This window comes from Apodemus sylvaticus, chromosome 4, assembly GCF_947179515.1.
Source record: "Apodemus sylvaticus chromosome 4, mApoSyl1.1, whole genome shotgun sequence".
Lineage (NCBI taxonomy): Eukaryota > Metazoa > Chordata > Mammalia > Rodentia > Muridae > Apodemus > Apodemus sylvaticus.
The window spans coordinates 23513422-23527098 of record NC_067475.1 but is presented as its reverse complement, the minus strand read 5'-3'; the positions used below and the strand labels follow the sequence as shown (position 1 = coordinate 23527098).

The 13677-nt window shown below is 39.4% G+C and overlaps 1 protein-coding gene across 5 annotated transcripts in view; it reads right to left on the bottom strand.

Annotated features, from left to right (window-relative positions):
- Rap1gds1 (Rap1 GTPase-GDP dissociation stimulator 1) overlaps nucleotides 1-13677 on the bottom strand; it is a 151959-nt gene that overhangs the window by 90986 nt on the left and 47296 nt on the right. For 4 of the 5 annotated variants that reach the window (XM_052179136.1, XM_052179137.1, XM_052179138.1 and 1 more), the window contains exon 3: nucleotides 4534-4656. In XM_052179136.1, the coding sequence (XP_052035096.1) occupies nucleotides 4534-4656 (123 nt within the window). Of the gene's footprint in view, nucleotides 1-4472; nucleotides 4657-13677 lie in introns of those variants that run through there. The other variant, XM_052179140.1, reaches the window with a different exon arrangement.

The window sequence follows — 13677 nt, the reverse complement described above, 5'->3', positions numbered from 1 at the left end:
TTTCATTGATTACTATGTAAATAGGAAATTTAGAAATGGTATCATTTGGATTTTTATTTCAAAAACGGTACCTGTTGTTACATCGCTATTTTGTCAACTGCCTTCAAAGAATGCAAACATCAAAGAATTATGATTTTTTCTTTGCTCTCATAATCTGATTATCTAATACCAACTTCTCAAAACTTGAACTCTACAATCAATAGATATTTGTAAAATGTTAGAAGATAAACTACAGAAAAATTATAAAATATTCTGATCATTTTTATTAGGAAGCATAGAGCTAGAACAAGGCTGCTGAAGATGCCAATTTTCAGTTAATATAAAGGCAAGTTGCCACTTTTAGGAGAAAGTAAACTAAAAATCCTTTCTGAATGAAGATGAGTAGCGCTCCTTAGCTAATTTAAAATAAGAAACCATCCTTCATTCCTTCTGTGTGTGTGTGTGTGTGTGTGTGTGTGTACACATGCATGTATACTCACATGTGTGTAAATATACAACTCAGGGACTTACCAAGAATGTTTACAATACTGTGTGTATTACACTGGAGAAGCATCAGAATGGCTAGGATGGATGCCAAAGTTCAACGGTGTTCCCAGCACACACACAGCTAGGTCGGGAACCTGTACCCGACTGTGCCAGGCTGGATTCTGACACACATCCAGTCTGTACAGCACTATGAAAGAGCCCACACTGAAGGATCTGCTAAGCAAGGCAATGGTGATGAAAAGGAGAGGTCAGACTCTCTGGTCAACTTGAACTCCAGAGGATGGAGACCAGGAGGTACTTACAGTATAAGAAGGATATAAAAAGAGTATATCACTGAGCACAAGCTGCTGGAAGCCACAGAAATAGAGACCACGACACATGGGAACATAGTATGCATGTCTATAAACACAATTAATTAATTTATTGCATTATGTGTGAACTATGATTCAGAGGCATTGTTCTAGTTCAATGTTAATAAAATGTAAAAACCAAAGTGTATTCCTCACCTCTTTGAATCTTTGATTTAGGAAACTACCCATAATTTCTCATTTTTTAATTTTTTTCTTTTGTCAGACCTACTTCAACTACATATTTATTCAGTGTCATTATAAAGTATAGGCTGAGATGAAAAACAAAAAAAATTATTTTTCTTTGTAAAGACACAGATTCATAAATTTACATATACACTCAACAAATACTTGAAAATAAGACTTATGTGTACCTTCCTCCGTTTTAGCTACTTGAAAGAACGGAGCACTAATCCAAAGCTGCAAGCCAAGTGCAGGGAGTGCTAGAGTGCGCCTTCATGCGGAGTGCGCCTTCATGAGGGGCTCTAACTGGTGCTACATCAACCTCCCTCTGTCAACTCCGAGCTTAATACGGTTTCCTTTCGATGTGAGGCATGAATCAAAATGAATGACTTTAAGGTGAGTGGACAAGCGTCTGCTTTTGGTAGACGCTTTCTTTATTGTTTTCATCTCTAAAGATAATACTGACGCTGTTCTGGCAGTCATGGGTTCAGGTTCTAACACTACGTGTCAAGGTAAACGTTAGCTACTAAACATTTTCCCCACTGGTGTTTCAAGATGCTGCTTCTAGGAAAAACATATTTCACATTAAAATAAATACCTACCTGGTATGGGATGAAGGACAGAATTAAAATACATTAAAGTACAACACTGAATAAGAAATCCCTATGTTTCTGGCAGGCCTTTCCCTGAATCCCTTGGATTATGAATGCTATGGGCATTCTGGTACAAAGTTTGATATAGGAAGAAAAAGAATAATGTTGACACATTCTGCTGAGTTTGTATTGCTCTGGACAAAGATTTGGTCCTTCACCGTATGCATACCAGAATCACCTAGAGGACTTGTTAAAACAAACCTCAACAAGAATTTAGAACAATGTATATAACACACAATACAATCTAAGCACTTAATAGCGGCTAATGTTGAGAAATACTCACTATGGTATTATAGACGCCACGAAATATTGGTTTTTATTATTTATTGCAAGTGTGTACACGTTAGTACGTACATGGGACAATGTATACACAAGGGTGTATGTGCATCCGTGCAGAAACCTGAGCTGACATTGGGTGTTTTCTAAATGTCTCTCCAGTTTATCTTCTGACACAGGGTCTCTTGTAGGACCTGGACTTCACTGATGGGCTAGTCTGGCTAGTGAGCATGCTTTGGTAATCCTATCTCTGCCTCTGGGGTGCTGGGATTGCAGGCGACCAATACCATTGGACCATTTTTCATGTGAGTTCTAGGAACCTGAACTCTGCCTCTCACTGTGCAGTATGTATGTACTTTACCTGGTGAGCATCTACCCAGGCACAAGTCCAATTTTAAAAGAAAGAATCACTCATAAGTATCTGCCTTGCTCATTTCTCTATTGCCTCAAACAAGCTTTGAGCCTATCACACACAAGAACAATTATCTAAAAGGTTTAAATGTCCATCACTATAACTACACTCTCATATCAAGCTTAAATGTGTCACTGAATTTAACATAGTTGGGTATGTCAATATACATATTATTTTATATGCAAATAAAATTTAAGCACATCCTACGCTGAATCTGGACGTATGAGTTATATGCTAGCATTTCTTCCTTGTAGTTACATAATCTTCATAAGCAAAGAAAAATCACCTCTATTGATAATCTTTTCTTACTGTCAAGTTTCTAATGAGAAACAGAAGCCCAATGAATATGCTGATGTATCATGCTGCATTTCTAGATGTTTAAAAGGAAAACATTTATAAAAGTTTTTTCTATGTTCTCTGCCATTCATTTTTGAAAAAACGATGATGTTAATTAAGCAATAAAAATCCAAATATATCCATTTACTAGTAAAGTAATATATTCTTTATCTGCCTGACGAGAAGTGCCAGTGCTAAGCATTCTGTTGTGTCTTTAGGTCACAGCCAATGGTCTCCAGACACCGCTAGCCAAAACCCCTGCTAGCAGGACTGTGAGTAACTGAATGTATGCGATAATAAATAAAAAGGACTCCTGGTAAAAATAAATCTTGCCTTCTGATTCAACAAAACCTATACTGTGACTCTGATGAGGTTGAAAATAAACTACTCGTCCTAAAAGTCAGGCCGCTTTGCATTGGAAGAGGCTGTTTGAGATAACAGGTACTGGGAAGCTCCACTTTGAACTCAGGTCACTATCTTAGATAACAGCAAATAAATCTCAGAGCCAGTTTTCGGTGAACAATCAAATCAAATACGATTTACCAACACAGACTCTCACTGACACTTGAAAAACATTTTGATGAGCTGTAAATAAGGAAAGTGTTTTGTGCCAATTTCACTCTTGGCAATTTATATAAATGTACACTGCCGCCTTACCAGCCCAAACAACAGTTCTTTGCAAAATCAATTAGCATGGTAATTACTCAAATGAAATCAGAAATGTTTAAATAGCTCTGTGAGAACTACTGATCTATGAAACACAAGGCAAAATACCAAATTCTGTTGAAGTAAGACATACTAAGTGTTGTTATAATTACTGTTTTCCCCTTATGCTTAAAGGTTGCTTTACTTATTTAGTGTTTCCTAAAACTGACTGTGATGCTTTGTATATGCTTGGCTGAGGGAGTGGCACTATTTGGAGATGTAGTCTTGTTGGAGTAGGTATGGCCTTATTGGAATTTTGTCATTGTGGGCATGGGCTTTAAGATCCTACTTCTAGCTGCCTGGAAGCCAGTCCTCTCTTAGAGGCCTTCAGATGAAGATGTAGAACTCTCAGCTCCTCCGGCACCATCCCTGCCTAGATGCTGCCATGCTCCTGCCTTGATACTGGACAGAAAACCTCTGAATCTGTAAGCCAGCCCCATTTAAATGTTGTCCTTATAAGAGTTGCCTTGGTCATGGTGTCTGTTCATAGCAGGAAAACTCTAAGGCACCGATCAAATAAAAATCATGTAAAAAATACTTTTGCTTAATTCTTCCAAGGAACCTGTCAGTGGATATAAATAATACAATGGGATGGATTTAGTATTATATAATTTATGATATCATTGCTTTTCCAAAGTGTTGAGATTAAATTTCAGTAGGGGATTTAAGGCACAGTTGTTTTCTAAGAAAGCAAGAGTGAAACGGAGACATGCACAGCAACTGCACTGTTTCTATCCACGTTAATTCAAAACAGGGAAAGGTGGAGTAGGGAAACCTAGCAAGGCTCTCTACACGCATCACGACACAACGCGAACCAACACACACGGAAAACAGCTCTCCTGTGACCAGAGGAGGAACGGATGATGAGCTTAAAAAAAAAAAATCTTAGAACCTAAAGTAAAAATGACAGAACAGCAGAGAGGAACAGTAGGTTCCCCTAATTCTACTCTGAATACGTGGGCATGTATGAAGAAAATAACTGTTAACTGGAGTCATCTAAAACAGTAACAAAGTCAAAGAAAAAGTAAAAAATGTCTAATCTATGAAATCAAAACATAAATTAATGAAACATACTGACAAGTAAGGTGTAAAACTGAAGACGTTCCGAGGAGAAAATTCTTGATGCAAAGCTCACCATTTTTGGCTACTTCTGCTATGATGTTGGCTACTTTGGCTGTGCAGGAGGCCTGTGGCGTCAACAGATTTGCAAACAACTGAAGAATTCCACTTCCTTGTATTTTTTCACTTGTTTCTGTGTCTGAAAGAAAGAAAAATGGCTTCCATGAAATTCTGTAATGCAAAAGTAAAACATTTAAATGACAGTAAATGATTCAAATGAGAGCTCACACATATACATTAGATATTTCATATAAACTACCTTTTGCTGTATAATCTGCCTGTACCTCAAGACTTAATCTACATAGCACACTATCATACTATTTTATCTTTAGTCATACTGCAAAGAAAGTTTCCTTAATCTGTCAACCACAGGACAACTACTTACTTTTAGTTTCAATGGTATCAACTCAAGAGAAGAAGTTTTGTCCTGTGAATTCTTAGAACTATAACAGCATAATTTCACATATCTTTTATGGTGCCCTATAATGGTATAATAAATTGAAAATAGCAATTATGAGTGAAACCCCTACCTCAAAAAAATTTTATGTAATGAGTGATAGCTAAGATTACATACTTCCGTATGATGAAATTTCAATATAACTTGTTAGAATCCGTATTCATATAAAGAAATATGAAATAAATTCCATGATATTAAAAACTTTGATTGGTGATACAGAAAATTGAGTGTTCCTGGCTGCTTCTCCTGAAGAGCTTCAAATTAAACACCCTTTAGGTATCTACTATTGAAAGAATAACCTAAGAAATCAGAAGGCAACAGGTTATCTAGATGATGACAAATAAGAAAAAGCCAAAAAAAATTACTATTTGATTATAGGCAATGAGGAAAAATGTGTTTAATGAGAAAATTAAAGGGCTCATTAAAATCTTCAATTAAAACTTGACTTGTATAACACACTGACAGGTTGTAGATCTTTGAACATACAGGTAACAGAGAATCCTGTGGATTTCTTACGAGACAGGTGGCATGCATAATGAAGGAGGAACATCGTTCTTGTTCAAGCAATTCAAGAGCACACACAGACACGTATTCCTTTATAGTTCATGCTGAATGCTAAGAGATTTTTGTCCTCATGACACTTTTATATTTACTTATTTCTATGTGCGCACGTGTGCACAGGCATGCTCTTGCATTATAGTATGTCTGTGGAGGTCAGAGGGGAATTTAAGGAGTCAGTTCTCTTTCCCCCATGAGTTCCAGGGACCAAGCCTGAGTCGTCAGGCTTGGCGGCAAGAACCTTACTCACTGAACTATATTGCCAGACTATATTGCCTAAGTAGTGTCTTTCACACTGTGGTTTCCAATCTATTAGTAAGCTGTTGAGAGAGAACTAAGAATTAACACCTACAATAACAAAAGAATTAAAAATGGATACATCAAGGTAAAATTTATTCTTTGTGTTGGGTTAAATTATATTTGTGTAAACATGATTACACACACACACACTCACTCATTTTGCTTTTGCTATACCAGGAACCAAGTCCATAACTTTTCATATTCAAAGACCCTATTACTAAGCTACACCTCCAATTTCCATAAAATATATTTTTAATCATTGGTCAAAAAAAATTAGAAACTGCCATTTCATGTATTCTTTATCTACCCAGGATTCTGAGTTAAAAGGATCATAATTTCTCCCAGTATATACTTTCATTTTGCATCTTCGACAATTTTTTTAAGGTACCACCAGGAAATCTGACACCTAAAACATAGGTGTACACAGACAGACACACACACACAGAAACATACACACACAAACACAAACACCCTTCCAACCATGATAGATAACATGCTTTGTTTCTGTCCACTGCTGCAGAGAATCTACAGTTGAAAACAGCATGCCCACACTGTCCCACACTGCCCCAGGGGTCTAACCCACCATCTGTGCATGGAGGGCTGACAGCGGGAAGCGGGCACAGGACAGAGCCAGACTGGATGTGAGGCTCAGGCACGTGCCCATGAAGGCAAGGTTTAAAACTGCACATTATCTCAGCACGGTTCACTTTAAATGTAAGTTAATGATTATTGAGTATCACATTTGAATGTCAGGAGCAGGAGTAAGACAAACAACAAAACACTGCAAGCCTTTCACTGTGACAACCTCCCACACCCATTACACAAGTTTAGAATTCAAATATTCTAGAGTTATAATTTTCTTTTGCCATAAAAATATAACAAACAAAATACGCTATGTCACAAAAATGCCAGTGTCTAATAAACATGAAGTAGTTGTTTTTTCGGACAGGGTCTCTCTATATAGTCCTGCCTGTCTTGAAATTCATTATGTAGACCAGGCTGGCTTTGAACTTACAGAGATCAGCTTGTCTCTTCCTCCAAAGTGCTGAGATATAAGCCATGTGCTACCACACCCAACTAAATACAGTTTGGGTGAACCTCAATATCTCTCCATCCTCAAAATGTACACTACCTATATATTCTCGGGTATCTGTGAGCATCCTTGAAAATGGTTTTGAAAGGGCATTAAGAAATAGTTAAAATGGCAGTCCCTTCAGCGAACCTTTCCCAATGGATCTTAAATAAAAGGGCAGAGATGCAAGAAAGAAAGATATATGCATCATCATAAAGGGACCAACATTCAAAGAATATTATACATTTGTATAAAACCCTCCTTATTTAAACAAGTACTACATAGAGTGAATACATATACCGTTGGGAAAAGCATAAAGAACAGAACAAAACCCCACTTACATAACAATGCCATTAGAATCAGGCTCTACTTAATGATTAATCTGTGAGACTCATCCTATAAAATTACAGCAGATGATTTTGATAGTCTTATCATTATTTCCATCCCATGGGCACCATAGCTATGGTAGAAGCTGCACTTGAAAACCATCATTAGAAAATGCAGGGGAATATGCTAGCTTTGCCTCTTTAACATTATCACCAACTAGGTCGTAAGGCAACTGGTAAACATTCAAAGTTGGGCGGTTAACTAAGGAAAGGCATGTACGCAGAAGTAAACCCCGAGAAACGTCATTAATAACTGTAGGGAGGTGGAGTGCGTAACTAGACTGTTTATCTCCAAGGTCAAAGCAATTAGTAGTGCTGGCCCTACAGAAGAGTGGATTTCCTCATTCCAGTCTTACAGTTTTTGGATATAACAGCAAAGGAGCATGTTCAGATAAAGATCCATCTGCATTCTGTTAGATACCCTGAAGGGAAATAGGAAGTAAACAAAGCTACAGAAATGTGCCATCTGCAGAACTCTTTAAAGTCCTTAATTTAGCAATATTTATAGTGAGCCTAACAAGATTATATTCTACATCTCAAGTAAGCAATGTCTTAACAAGGGATCTAAAAATTGAGTAATTGAAGAAATACATGGAAGGAAGTAGTATTCCACACTATTATTGCCACATCCATGCCAATGATGAGATGATATTTACTCCAGTTTCCAGGGGAAATAAAAAATAAAAAGACATGCAGAAAACGTTTTTAAAAGGTAAATCACTGAACATCAATATTACTATAATTTTGGAAAGCTCTGGGACTGGAGTTGATGTCTCCAGATCCCCATACAGGCTGGACAGGGATTGGAACCAGAGTGGGGGAGACCTGCTGCCTTAATAAGTGGTAAGTATTCAAGCAAGACACCCAATGTCCAACTCCAGCCTCCATATGCATGCATGTACGCACACACCCAAACACACAGGTAACAAACACGCATACATATATGTGCATGTACATCATACACAAAAGAGAAAAACAAAAATAATGGGCAGAAAATGTACTAAAAAGATGTCCAATCTAACTGGCTGTAAGAGAAATACAAATCAAAAGTACAGTGAGATTCCATCAGCCCAGGAAGAAGGACACACATTATGTAGAGAACGCCAACCAATGCTGAAATGGACACAGACGAAGAGCCACACACCACTGGTGTGGGGATGCTAACACGAAGGGCACCATGCATGTTTCTCAAAAAGCCTCAGACCAGGCAAATCATTCAGCCCAGCTCCTTCTAAGCCCTGGGTGTTTATTGGAAAGGCTGCACTGAGTCACAGAACACTTGCACAATAATGCTTACCAAGGCACCATTCATAACAGCTACATTACAGAACCGACCTGGGCGTCTAACACAAAAGGATAGGTTTGGAAAATGTGCTATATGTAGACAACGTTTTGTTTTATTTATTTTTTTATTTTTTTACCCATAAAGAACAAAGTTATATCTGTAGAAAAATAGATGCAACGGGAGAAGTCCATATTATATGAACTAAGCCACAGTCAGAGAAACAAATACCATGTTGTTTGCTCACTTGTGGTTCCCAGACTTTTATACAGATAAAGTCAAGCATGCTATACAGAGCAAACGTGGTCTGGGGTGCAGAAGAAACTAAGAAAAAATAATGTATGGTGGCCACGAAAGTATTTAAAAAAAAAACAAAATAAAGTAATTTTATGTGGCCAAAGACATCCCCTAGAAAAACAGTGACAGCTGTATCTATCTAACAGGACAGGTGAGTCTTACCATTTTGAGAAGAGACGAGATCAAATAGTGTAAACATGCCATTGAGACTGTCCTTATAGTAGCAAAGTCACCACCATTATACTAAAAGGTATAGAACCCTACTTCAGATCACTTTCCTAGCAACACACAGCAGAACACCTGCAGGCTGGCAAGACGGCTCAGTGGGTAAATACAATTGCTGCCTTGCCCGATGACCCGAGTTCCATCCGCATTCGTGCAAAAGAGCACGAATCCTTAAAAGTTGTCCTGTGACCTCCTCGTGTTTGCCATGGTACATACATTTCCAAACACAAAATAAGTAGATACAGTTTTTACAAAGCCTGAGATAGTCTGCCTCCTGGCTTTTCTCAAAACCAGCTCATGTCTTTCCAACCTCTACCATCCAATGACAGTGTGCGCGCTGTATCCTCATCACTGACATTACATCACCTTTAAGTGATCTCCTCCTTCTAATCTCTGATACCAACCTGGACCGCTTTGAACCTACATGGAGTAGGTGTCACCACATTTCCTGTCTTGAATGGTCCAATTTGACTGTTCGTTTGACAACCCATCACAGAATCATGCCCAAGACCTCATTAGAAGACACCTTCCCCCTCTTTGTGGCCTTCATCCAAGCTGCCCTCAAACTGTCAAAAGTTTTATGTAGTTTTTACTTACTTTTCAACAGTCTTAGCATGGCTTCACAGTCCTTTTGTAACTCAATCTCTTAGACAACTCCCAACTTTTTTGTCTTGGCCCCCTGTGTGCGCCCTTCTTGCTGGCCATGTGAATGTTCTGAGTTTCTGACTGGACTAGGTTTTCCCCACTATGATTTTCTGTACCCTCTTCCTGTCGTCTGAGATGTTTTTTCCTCCTAGCTGAAGTGCATTACATTTTAAATTCATTATTCCTTCTTCTTGCTTATCCCCAGGGCTAAATATGCACAGTACTGCAATTGTTTTCCAACCGTCAGACATGGGAGCAGGAGAATATATTTTTATAAGTCCTTATGGTGAAGCCGTCAGATAAAGAAGGTACAAGCCATCATCAGAAGCTATGCATTGAGTAGGAAAGAGATGTTAAGTTTAAAAACCATGTAATGTTGATTCCTACCACCTTCAAGGTAGGAGGATGCTTTTACATCCTCCTATAGAGGGATGCTTTTACAGTTTCATAAACACCAGAGAAAATTTCCAAATGCATGCACGTGTGTGTGTGTGTGTGTGTGTGTGTGTGTGTGTGTGTAAGGGTGCTTGCTCATAAGGGCACCTGTGGAGACCAGAGGCTGACATCAGGGTGTCTTCAATAGCTTCAAGACCTTACTATCTGAAGGTTTACATTTATTTACTACATGTGTGTACCCATTGCCATAGCACACACGTGGAGATCAGAGGTCAACTCTGAGGGAGTGGATTCTCTCCTACCACTTGGGTTCTAGGACCTGACCTCGACTCAGGAAGCTTAGCTGCAAACTCCTTACCCTCTGAGCTATCTTGTCATACCGTCCACCATATTTTTTGAGACAGGGTCTGTTACTGAACCTGGAAGTAGCAGATAGGGGGTAGAGTCTACCTGTCTTCACCTGTCAGAGCTGGGAATACAGCGGTGTCCACAATGCTTAGCTTTTTACGTGGCTTTCTGTGATTCAATCTCAGGTCTCGTGTCTGCACAAGTCCTTTACCCACTTAGCCTTCTGCCAGCCACCAGGTGAGGTTTTAAGGATTGTAAGACATACTCTAAGTAGAAAAGAAGAAAGATATTTAACAGGGGAGACATAAAAGGCCTAAATAGATAGTTGAATGGACTGAGACACACCTATGAGAACAAAGCATCTCTCTCTGTATCTGGAGGACATTTCCAAGAACAAGTGAACTGACTGTGCACTTGGTGCACGCTGGTATCACCTAACAAATCGGAGGCCTAGACAGAATGAAAGGGATGGGAGGAGCCTGCTAGCACTGTCAGTGTCTGGGTCTTGGGGATGGGAGGAGCCTGCTAGCACTGTCAGTGTCTGGGTCTTGGGGATGGGAGGAGCCTGCTAGCACAGCCAGTGTCTGGGTCTTGGGGATGGGAGGAGCCTGCTAGCATAGCCAGTGTCTGGGTCTTGGGGATGGGAGGAGCCTGCTAGCCTGCTAGCACAGTCAGTGTCTGGTTCTTGGGGGTAGGAGGAGCCTGCTAGCACAGCCAGTGTCTGGGTCTTGGAGATGGGAGGAGCCTGCTAGCATAGCCAGTGTCTGGGTCTTGGGGATGGGAGGAGCCTGCCAGCACGGTCAGTGTCTGGCTCTTGGGGGTAGGAGGAGCCTGCTAGCACAGCCAGTGTCTGGGTCTTGGGGATGGGAGGAGCCTGCTAGCACAGTCTGGTTCTTGGCTTCTGCGAAGTGAGATGGTTTCTGCCAAACAGTCTTGACACCTGGATGTTTATACTCTTACCATGGATGCAGAATGAAAAACCAAAACCTGTGCAGGGAAACCTCTAGAACTGTGAGCCAAAATGTACCCTTCCTCCCTTAATTTGTTCAGGGCAGGAATGCTGTCCCAGTGACACAAAGACCGACTAAAAGATAAGCCAGAGACCCTAAATCTGGAAGGGCAACACTGTGCACCAGGCGATTTCTTCCCCAGCAGCTGGCCAGTGCTCCGACTGTATCAAAACAGTAAAAGGCAGAGGCTGGCATTGTCCAAGATAGGAAGAAAACTCAAGCAGAGTGAAAAGAATAAGTTTATGAACACAATACCTATTATTGATTAAGACACAAGTAAAATGTCATTCCTTCTGTGACAGTCTTAAAATTGTGAGTCTTTAAATTATTAAAATTGTGAGTTGAATCCAGCTCTTTATACAGAGCTTTCTACTGTCATTAGTAATACAAGAAGCTCACTCCTTCCATCTCAACACTGCAGCTCAAGGTGAGCATGGACTCTTTACTAAGTTACAGGTCAGCCAGAGCTACATAGTAAATGCCCTATCTCGAAAACCATTAAACTAGAAGATGGGAGAGAATGTACCACAGTTGGTAGAATGTTTGCCCAATGAGCACGAGACCATCGGTTTGATCCCCAGCACAGCATAATCTAGGTATGGTAGCAACGTGCTTATATCTCATCACTCTAGAAGTGGAGGCACAAGGACTGGAAGTTCAAGGTCATCTTTAGCCACAAAACAAGTTCTAGGTCAGCCTGGGATATATGAGACTTTGTCTAAAACAAAACAAAACAAAAACAAAACAAAACAAATGAAACAAACTGTCTAGAGCAGAACGTGGTGACAACCACCAATCTCATCACTCTAGACGTTGAGACAGGAAGACGAGAGAAGCTGGGGCCAGCCTGGGCCAGACAGCACAGTTCCAGGTCAGCAAATGCTGCACGGTGAGCAGGGTTTCATTGGTGAGCAGGGTTTCATCGTATTAACTTATCTTACCAACTACTCTATTGTGGTATCCAATGAATGGTGTAGAAAAAGAACTGTATCCATGCCCTTAAGTATTTTCAATTAAAGAAATGAAAAAGGAACAAAAAAAAAAATTAACTACATACTGGTGTAAACTTAAAATAATGCATAAAGTGTTATGGGAAGAAGCAATAAAAATCGAATAGGTGAGCTACCTTTATTGGTGCCATTATTATGTAATTCTCACTGAACTCACAAAGAAATCATCTTACAGTTTAGAGATTCACTGTCAGCTTCCCCCCAGGGCCTAGAGCCTTGCAAGTGCTATCCAGCTCATTAAGGATTCTGAAGTCACGAACAGAAGTTTCAGAGAATTACCAGTCATTAGTTCACACAGGGACTAAACTTTTTAGCTTGAATTAGACTACTTGGGTCTTAGATCATATTTTTCAAATGCAAACATATGCAAAAATATTCTTAAAGCCTTTAGAAATCACTGTGGAAAACTGCCTTGCTTTTATACTACCCTTCCCACAGACACACATCACAAAGAAAAGATAATCACTCCATGACTAAGTTATTATGAGTCAAAGGAAAACATTCTGTTTGCTCCTTTAGTATAATGAAAAGATATGGAACATTCAACTATGGGAAGAGAAAATTACAACCATCTAAAATAAATTCACCTCAGAGAACACTGTGTGCTAAAATCTAGACTCCGAATCCATATGTTCCTACTTTAAAAAATTACCCTGCCTTTGGAGCCTCATTTTGGGATTTAACAGTAAGTATTCAAAACTAGGTCAGGATAATTCTTGGTAAAATTGATTATAGATTTTGCATATAATGTTATCACTCCAGTGGCATCCTTCCTTAGCAATTATTCCAATCTATCTATTGTGCCACATAATTCATTTTCATGTTTCAATAGAAATACACATTCTACTTGTCATAGTTAATTTTTGTCAATTCGGTTCAATGGCGGTATCCACGTTATATAGTAAAACATTATCCTGGATATATTCATGACAATGTTCTTGGATACCATTAACATTTAAATCAGTGGCTTTTGAGTAAAACACATTTGCTCTCTACAATGTAGGTATGCCCAGACCATCAATGGAAGACACAGAGACAAAGACAACAACTGCCCTAGCAAGAGGGACTTTAGTTTGTTGCTTTTGAGCCCGGACTGCAACGTGAGCTTCTCTTTGGCTCCCCAGCTCTGGTCCACTCTGCCACTGCCGCCTTTGTAACTACACACGTCAATTCC